Source organism: Pseudorasbora parva, chromosome 22 (genome assembly GCF_024679245.1).
Source record: "Pseudorasbora parva isolate DD20220531a chromosome 22, ASM2467924v1, whole genome shotgun sequence".
In the NCBI taxonomy this organism is placed as follows: domain Eukaryota; kingdom Metazoa; phylum Chordata; class Actinopteri; order Cypriniformes; family Gobionidae; genus Pseudorasbora; species Pseudorasbora parva.
The window spans coordinates 32,816,368-32,826,481 of NC_090193.1; the positions used below are offsets into that span (position 1 = coordinate 32,816,368).

Below are 10,114 nucleotides of genomic sequence, written 5' to 3' on the forward strand. Positions count from 1 at the left end.
TGTGACCAACAGAAAGTCAGATAATTTGGTTTCAATCTTGAAAAATCATAAAAACAAGCTCTGAGTTTTTACCATCTCCTCAAAAGCGATTCATTCAATCTCCTCCAAACTCGGACAACATGAAGTAAATATACAGAAGATGCTAAAATGCGAACGGTTATTGAATATCTCAAACGGTCTTCCCGTAGCAAAAGCCTAAAAAAGACAAAATAAGCACACAAGTGCCTGGTTCATAAATAAGGCTATACTCCCACCTGCTGGTTATTCTATATATCACACTGGCTGTTTTTTTTTTTTTTTTTTTAACACTTATGCTCTCACTTAAATGACCAGTAGAGGGCAATATTGTATAAGTTTTCAAGCAAAAAACCTTGCCTCTGTGTGTGTGTGACAATGGTTTTCTAGCCTGCTGGAGACTTAAACCTGAATGCACACAGACTCATGGGGACTTCCCAATGGGTACAAAAGCTTATAAATCAGACAGAATGAGTTCTTTTGAAAAGGTGAAAATGCAGAAAGTTGTGTGATGGGAAGGTTTTGGGGTAGGAGCAGTGTAGGAGGACAGAATATATGATTTGTGCAGCATAAAAACCATTAAGTCTATGCTGAGTCCCCACAAGATAGTGAACCAGACATGAGTGTGTGTGTGTGGGGGGGGGGGGGGGGATGGGCTGCTTTATACCTGCAGCTTACTACAGTGTGTGTGTGTGTGTGTGTGTGTGTGTGTGTGTGTGTGTGTGTGTGTGTGTGTGTGTGTTCTTTTTTCTAGCCTGGTGGGGACTTCAACCTGAATGCACACAGACTCATGGGGACACGTGTCACTGATTTCTACTGTGTGTGTGTGTGTGTGTGTGTGTGTGTGTGAGAGCCACTCTTCTGTCTAAAAAGATTACTTCTCAATGCTGTGCTTTGGCCTGCATTAAAGGATTAAACATATTATTCTGGGTTTGAATAAAAAAATTAATGTATAAAACCAGTTTATTTGTAGGGCATTGACAATATTGTTTTATATAATTAGTTAAATAATTGTGTTAATACAAATAATTATTAATAAAAAATATAAATATAAAAAAACATTACTAACAAAAGAAAAAACACATTTAATTGTCTTTAAAAAGAAAAGGGAAAAAAAGTAGTGTGTGTAACTTAAAAAAAATGAGACGATTAATGCCTTTTGTTTAAGGACAAAAATGAGAACCAATGAGCTACCGGCATATAGAATAACCAGAAGGTGGGAGTGTAGCCTTATTTAGTAACCAGGTTGGATATGTCCTAGGGAACACTGTTTTGAAGATTAAACGATTGTTGTTATTGAAAAACAGTGTTTTCAGACAGTGAAATAAAAACAATGATCTCTCACTGTTTAGATTTTGTGTCTGTCATTCCCCTCCCCCCTCACTCTCCCTCTCTCAGGATCACTCTGTGTGTGTGTGTGGAGGGGGTCTCTCTCACTGTGTGTGTCGCCTTGTTTCTTGTTTTTTTTCATAATTTAACCCTTTCATATCATAGGCTATCAGCAATATCTATCACTTTATTGTGAAAAATAAGTTTTAAAAAATGTATTTTTATATATATATATAACACTGGTCTTCTGAACTTACAATATTTTGAGTTGCAAAAAATACATTTGCACATAATTGAAAGTGACATCCTAATACATTTAATTGTTTTCTATAACATGGGCTTTAAAGAAGGTCATGTGCTGTGTTTGCAAAGATCACGTATGACACCTCTTTAAACTAATTATTTATTGATAGAATTCAAATGGATAAAAAAAAAATTCACATGATCTTATAAAAGTGGCTGTTTATAATAAACTTCCATAAATTATATGCACGCTTATTACTCTTACCTGACACTGATATTAAAATCTTTGTTGCGGTTTCTGTGATGTGGCTTAATTTATTTATTTATTTATATTAAAAAAAAAATTATTGAATGCCACACATATTGAAATAAAAACAAGCATGCTTTTTGCAGCATAAGACTGGTGAACAATCACAAGCTACGGTAGGTCAAAAACACATGAAGAGAAGTGCTGCAGTTAATGAGGTGAATTCAAATGACTTTGACATAGTCCCTTTATTTATTTTTTTCCATATTAAATGCATATTGGCCTGCTGTGCACAGTTAAGCTGATGCCACCGGGGTGGCGGTGCCCCCGGCTTGGGCCCGTCATCGCTGCTCGCAGCTTTAATTATTATTTATTATTATTTTTTTTACCGACTATATGGGCATTTTCGAGGCGCTTACCATGCTCGAAAACTCTTGAAACTTTGCACACTCATCAGAATGGGCGGCCATCAGGGCCGGGCTGAGGCTGGTACCCGGGCGTGGCAGGGGGGCTCGACAGCGCCCCCTTGAATGCGAGATTTAACTTGGTCCATTAATAAAAAACGCTTGCACGGATATATATGAAACTCGGTACACCTATAGAGCTCATTGGGCCAAACAACGATAGTGCTCATAGTTGTACGTCAGCCAAACAGGAAGTGAGCTATTATGGCTTGTTTGAAAACGCATGCTGTGGAATTTGCGATACTCCTCCTAGACGATTCACCCGATCAGCACCAAACTCGGTCAGCATGAAGTCAAGACACTGTCGATGCCAAATTGCGAGCGACTTTCTGATATCTCAAACGGTTTGGCCGTAGCGAAGAGATGAATTTATGGCGAGAAAAGGCAAACAGGAAGTGTGTTATAACTTTTGCATACATTAATTCATTTTGATGAAACTTCAGCTGTGTGTTCGTTGTAAGAGGCCGATCACATGGATATGACTTTTGTGAGTCAAAGTTATAGTGCCACCAACTGGCAGCAGGAAGTGTGTCACTTTCAAAATTGCTTTAAATCCCCATCTTATTTTCACCCGATTCACTTCAAACTTCATCAGTATAATGTTAAAACATGGCAGATATAGACATACGAATGGATTCCTGATTCTTGACATACTGTTGTCATGGCAACGTGTCAAATCTAATAATCTTTTTAGGTGTTTTTGACACTCTCCCTTAAATGACCAGTAGAGGGCAATATTGTATAAGTTTTCAAGCAAAAAAAAAAACTTGCCTCTGTGTGTGTGTGTGTGTGTTTTTCTAGCCTGTTGGGGACTTAAACTTGAATGCACACAGACTCATGGGGACTTCCCAATGGGTACAAAAGCTTATAAATCAAACAGAATGAGTTATTTTGAAAATGTAAAAATGCAGAAAGTTGTGTGATGGGTAGGTTTAGGGTAGGAGCAGTGTATGAGGACAGAATATATGGTTTGTACAGCATAAAAACCATTACGTCCATGAGTCCCCAAAAAGATAGTGAACCACACATGAGTTGTGTGTGTGTGTGTGTGTGTGTGTGTGTGTGTGTGTGTGTGTGTGTGTGTGTGTGTGTGTGTGTGTGTGTGTGTGTGTGTGTGTGTGTGTGTGTGTGCGCTAAAAAGATTACCTCTCAATGCTGTGCTTTGGCCTGCATTAAAGGATTAAACATATTATTCTGGGTTTGAATAAAAAAATAAATGTATAAAACCAGGTTATTTGTAGGGCATTGACAATATTGTTTTATATAATTAGTTAAATAATTGTGGTAATACAAATAATTATTAATAAAAAATATAAATATAAAAAAACATTATCTCCCCCCCCCTCTCTCAGGATCCCTCTGTGTGTGTGTGTGTCTGCAGGGGGTCTCTCTCACTCTGTGTGTGTGTGTGTGTGTGTGTGTGTGTGTGTGTGTGTGTGTGTGTGTGTGTGTGTGTGTGTGTGTGTGTGTGTGTGTGTGTGTGTGTGTGTGTGTGTGTGTGTGTGTGTGTCTGTGTGTCTGGAGGGGGTCTCTCTCACTCTGTGTGTGTGTGTGTGTCACCTTGTCTCTTGTTTTTTCATAATTTAACCCTTTCATATCATAGGCTATCACAAATATCTATCACTTTATTGTGAAAAATAAGTAAAAAACTAAAACATATATTATATATTTAATTAAATACTGGTCTTCTGAACTTACAAAATTTTGAGCTGCAAAAAATACATTTGCTCATAATTGAAAGTGATATCCTAATACTTTTAATTGTTTTCTATAACATTGGCTTTAAAGAAGGTCATGCGCTGTGTTTGCAAAGATCACGTATGACACCTCTTTAAACTAATTATTTATTGATAGAATTCAAATGGATTAAAAAATTTAATTTCCCATGATTTTATAAAAGTGGCTGTTAATAATAAACTTCCATAAATTATATGCACGCTTATTACTCTAACCTGACACTGATATTAAAATCATTGTTGCGGTTTCTGTGATTTGGCTTAATTTATTTTTAAGAGAAGTGTAAGGATAATACAACTTCAGCATTTGGACAGTATTCTGCACTTATTTTGAAATTGACATTTGACATCATCTGACATAAAATTAAAGAATAAAATGTAATTGATCTCATAGATGTGACTGTTGTGGTTCCTGGTCATAGCAGCACCAGTTGCTGCAGTTAATGAGGTGAATTCGAATGATTTTGACATAGTCCCTTTATTTATTTTTTCCCATATTAAATGCCTATTGGCCTGCTGTGCACAGTTAAGCTGATGCCACCGGGGTGGCGGTGCCCCCGGCTTGGGCCCGTCATCGCTGCTCGCAGCTTTAATTCTCTTCGTTTTCTTCAGTTCACTTCAAATTGTGTTGAAATTTACATTTGCAAATTACAACTGTCAGTATGCAAATATGTGTGCAATATACATAAAAATGCCACAATGCAAACCCCTCTCCCAAAAAAATATCTTAATGCTCTGAATATTGGCTTCATTTATTGTTTGCAAATATTTTATTTTATTAAATTTTGACCGAGACATTTCTTTACCCAATCATATATTTTTTAGACACTTATTTCATTAACTTGTGCATAAATGGCTACGTACACACTGTAACTTTTCAGACATGATGACTCCATTTAAATGAAGAGCGAGCCCCTATACTATCGTTACATATCATGTGTAAGGAACACAAACCCTATGATTGACAGATTGTCTGCAGCGCGCTCTTGCAGTGTTGCCATGTCCACTTATTATAAGCGTTTTTGGGCTTGTTGTTTAAGCTTGGCTCATAAAGTTATTATAAAGTTATTAAAGTGAGCAGATGTGGTTTAGGCAAGATTTTGGTCTTACCTTCAGCATAAAGCAGGATTTATTTTAAATTATAATGGGCTTGTTCTTGTTCGCTGTTTTTCTAGGATGATCTGGCAACACATAAAGAAGAAAGAAACTTTTTTAAAGAACGTTTAAATACGTCACTAACAACTTTGTTCAGTTCGGTTCCGTAACGACTGCGTACATATTTTGTAAATGCGGCTGTCACTGCCTGCATTTTCAGGAGTTCAGTTTTAGAATGGGATTGTCAATCCCGTAAATTCCTGAACTGTGTGTCAACAGAACGGGATTCGGGTCTTAAAGGTAAACTGACAGTCGAATTTAGCTGCAGTGTGTATTTGGCCAATGGGGTTCATATTAAAATCATACACATGAAAATGGCCCAATACAAAAAAGCAAAAAAAACATTTTATTTTATTTCGACCCAGACATTTTTTCATAATATGCACCCAATTTTTTTGATTACATTTTCTTTTTTGAGTAATCACGTTAATCACTTTGGCAGCGGTGTTAATAATCTTGCCTCTCTTCTTCTTTTATAGGCTGCTTGCTTCGCCATTTTAGGAGTCTTATTTATGATAATGAGCCTCAGCTTCATCATCATTGATTGGACGTCAGGGAACAGCAAAGGAAGCAGTGGTCATTAGACCTCATCCTCTAATGGTTTATGCTTTTTAATATTATTTTCGGGTCAGTAGTTGGGGAGGATGCATAATCTCTCACTAGATCAGTCAGTGATCAGTCACTAGATTCCTAGCTTTAGTTGCATTCAGTCAATGCATTATTTGGCCTTGTGGCCTGCATGTGCTGTAAATGGGGCGTTGACCCGTCTCAGGCCGGCATTAATTCCATTAAAGGCCTCCTGCTTCCAAAAAGAAGTGTTTCGGGCATGGAAATATACATTTTAAAGCTTGATACGTGGGAAGAAGATGACCAGAACTAGAAAATCAAAAGCCCATAATGTGCCATAGTAACAGCTCATGCAGTTTGCAGGGTTTGCAAACAAAAGGGATTTTGCATTCTAACCAAACGGACTCATAAACTGGCCCAACCTCCCATCCATCCATCCCTTCCCTTCATATCCTTACCTTTCACCTTTACCTCTCGGCCACATTCACAAGAGATTGCAGTAAGTGCTCAGTTCTGATGGGAGGATTGGTGGTTATTAAAGTGTTCATTTCATCATATCTCATTTTAGATATAGCAATACTCTGTGCAATAGCTGTGAGATATCTTACACTGAAGGCTGTTGAGAGGCAACACATGACCTCGTCCAGTATCCAGACCTGATTTGGCTGCAGTCTATTACACAATTTCAAATTTATGCAAATTGTACGACTAGTACAGCTGTATATGCCACATTTTATATGGATTTATAATGTTTATCCTTTCTACAATATTTAGAGATAAATATATTAGCAGATATATGAGCATAAATATATATGATATAGAAAATAGAAAAGTGTTCCAATTCATCTAGTCTTCTCAAGGCTATCTATCACATCCCTTTTCAATATCTGTGACTATTCAGCTAAAATGGCATCTAGATCTAAAAAATGATGATGAAAGGCACATTTTGAATGTTTGTAATGAATACTGCTGGTTGTAATGGGAAAGCACAGATTGGAAAGCACAGTTAATCATGGGGTCAGTTTGTAATTGTCCCATGAGTCGTACTGACAGACTGATTTTAAAACACTCTGGATTTATATCCAGAGAAAACCAAAAAATGTAAAAAAAAAAAAAAAAAAAAAAAAAACATTCACAGGGTCTTCTCCTTGATTGGAGAAACAAATATTGTGCATTGGTGCACATAAATGTTTTAGTTACAGGGCAAAATGGCATAAATGTGGTAAATGTTGCTCAGTGGAAAGCTGATCGTATTAAAGTTTTGCTTCTAGTTATGCTATTAACCGGAGTAGATGGATGATTTCACAGGGTCATTTGGCGATTATTGAAACCTAAACTGTAGCACTTTCATTTGAAGCACAACTTCCGCTCAATCTCTTGACCTAGTGACCCAGTTACGACTTATGACATAATCTTAGATTAATATATTTTATAGACAGATACATGAACAAAGCCTATGTACTACTAACTGTAAATTGTTTGAAGAAAATAAAATGTAATGTGTGGATGTCTAACATGGTACATGAATATTTTAATCTTTGTAATTGAAACTCGTCATCCTAAAAAACTATAAATCAAGCACTTACTGGCCCATAATGATCTAAGTGGTAACACTGTGGTGTTTTATTGTGTGTGAATGTGTGCGTTCTCTCCTCTTTATGCTTATGGAGAAAGAATATTTCAGTCAGTGAATGTACTGTAATGGACTGTAAGATGTCTAAATGAGATGTACATTTAAATTGTGGTACTTTTTCATTCATTTTGTCTGTTTAATTAATGTTTAATGGATAGACCAGCCACACATATAAATAAATCATCATATCTGTGAACCAGTATCAGCATAGTTACATATCTCGATATCTTCTTTCAGTGTTTTAAATGTCCCTGGTGCTGCATCAAGGGCAGCAAAGGCACAGTAATATATTCCAAATTACAATCTGTACTTCCTTTTTTTGCGCTGTAAAAAGAAAGAAAAAAAAGCATCCTTGTTTGTCATGGCTGGATGCTTCATATTTCTCTTGGGTGTTTTGGATATACCGAGAGAAATGAATGATTTACTGATACAATATGTGTGTATGATTTCTGAAGCGCATCAGTGAAATAACCCATTGAGATCATTTTTTTTTTTGGTAAAGAAACGTTTAATTGTGTGTTCTGGTGATGGTGACATGTTTTCTGTAGTGGTGCAATGCCTCAAACACCAATGTGGTTTCTCAAGCACGAAAGTGTACCATTGTTTTAGCAGTGTGTGTTAATGTGTGTTTACAAGCCTGAGAAGGAAATGTGCCAGTTGTTAAAGATTTGCCAGTATCTGTCCTTATCTAATGGCTCAAAATGATTCCTGACTGCTGAGTTTGAAGCAAAGTAGAAGCATTTCACTCCAAAATCAGACAAAATGTTTAAATTAATATTAATATTAATAAGAGATGTGTTAAACAGAAAATCAGCTTAGAATAATATCTGAAGGATCATGTGCTGCTGAAGACTTGAGTAATGATGCTTAAAATCCAGCTTTGCGTCAGAGGAATAAATTATATTTAAAAAATATATATATTTTATTTTAAATGGTAATAATATATCACCCTTTACTGTATTTTTGCTCAAATGAATGCAGTCTTGGTGAGCAGAAGAGACTATATATAATACATAGAATTTCTTTCTTCTGAATTTGGAGTGAAATTTCACTGAGAGTTTAATATTGATTTTATGATGATGCTGATGATTTTGTTTGAGTATTTGATATCCACTGCATAAATGATTTTATGATGAAGGTAGTTAACCAGTAAGATCTTATTAACTTACTATCGTATAGCACAATGTAGAAATCTTTAGCATCGATGATGAACCATGCATAAATACTATTCCCTTTATAGAAGTACAATCCGCGATTGCTGCAACTAGAGCATTAGCAGCGGTGCACCAGAAACTGCCCTGACCAACAAGATCCCCCATAATGCTGTGCTTCCATCCCCAGACTTTCACGCACCGCTGGGCTGACAGCAGCACTTATTAAGCACCTGCAGATTGTATGATCTCCAAATCTGCAATGATTCACAAAGTAGCAGAAGGGGGAAGCATTTATTTGTCTTTTTAGCAGCTGTGTACTTGTGTCCGGTCAGCGTGATGTTTCCCTTGTGATGTAATGAAAGTGTTTGTAACAGTTTATATGAATTCATTACTTACATGGCAGCATTTATAAATAATGTACATAAATGTAAACCCTTTATATTATAAGCACATCTATAGTTTATATATTGTAAATAGTCAGATGATGTTTAGTCTGATGATTAAAACGTAATAATTTTTAAAAATGCTTTTTAAAAAGCCAGTTTATGTCTTTATTTTCTTTATTCTCAGTATCGAGTACATTGCTGGCATTAAATGTACTGTAAACAATGTTAAAATAAAAAAGAATAAATAATATTCATTCTTTCTTGGTTCAGTCTTGATAACATATTCATGTGAGTGAGTGTTTATGATGTCTCTGGCTCATTGAACAATGTGAATAAATGCTCTCTTTTAGATCTGTGTAAAACACTACAGTAATTGCAGGTTGAGATAGAGCACATTTCTTTAAAAGCAGAAATGACATCTCTAGTTCCTATCAAATCTGCAGATTGTGTCTTCCACCACCAGCAATGGCCTCTTTTGTCTCTTTCCCTTCTTGCTGATTGTCCACTTAAGTCTAAAACTGTTTATGTCAAAACAGAATCTTGCCTTGAAAAGCAGTTCCCTGGAAACGTTCACACGATTTGTTTCCTCTTCTTGCGTGAGAAAATGGGCAATATATTTGGTTAATAATCCATTTGAACCCATCCATTCTGATTGAGTTCCAAAAAAAAAAAAAAAAATGCATTGAATTCCAGAAATACACTCAGTTTTAATGTATAATGTAATAACCTCAATAGATGTGATCTATTTATTCCAATAGCTCTGTTTACCTAATGTGCAATCTGGTGGTAATGCAGGAAGATTTAATTCGGTAGACCTACTTTTCCCAAATGGAAAATATGCCACTGTAGCCTACTTTTCAAATGTGTGTGTGTATATATATATATATATATATATATATATATATATATATATATATATATATATATATATATATATATATATATATATATAAAGTTTTGGTTAGGCTGGAGTTTAGAAGTATCCTGCTATCCTAAGAGAAGATCTCTTGACTTCAAGTCTGTGCCTTAGGTTAGGCTACATTTAGTCGTTATTTAAACATTAGCTTGAAGGAGAGAGCAGTTCTCAGAAACTCGATAAATAGTCAATAATTAATCAATAATACACGGTTTAATTAAACAATATACCGAACTGACAGGAAAATTAGATAATTGTTGGGCTGGTGT

General features: G+C 35.8%; 1 protein-coding gene across 5 annotated transcripts in view; it reads left to right on the forward strand.

Moving 5' to 3' along the window:
• The window catches only part of slc38a3a (solute carrier family 38 member 3a), a 70,952-nt gene extending 61,773 nt beyond the window's left edge, over window positions 1-9,179 (forward strand). For all 5 annotated transcript variants that reach the window (XM_067431110.1, XM_067431111.1, XM_067431112.1 and 2 more), the window contains one exon: window positions 5,669-9,179. In XM_067431110.1, the coding sequence (XP_067287211.1) occupies window positions 5,669-5,773 (105 nt within the window). In that variant the 3' untranslated portion in view covers window positions 5,774-9,179. The remainder of the gene's footprint in view (window positions 1-5,668) is intronic.
• The last annotated feature ends 935 nt before the right edge of the window (window positions 9,180-10,114 follow it).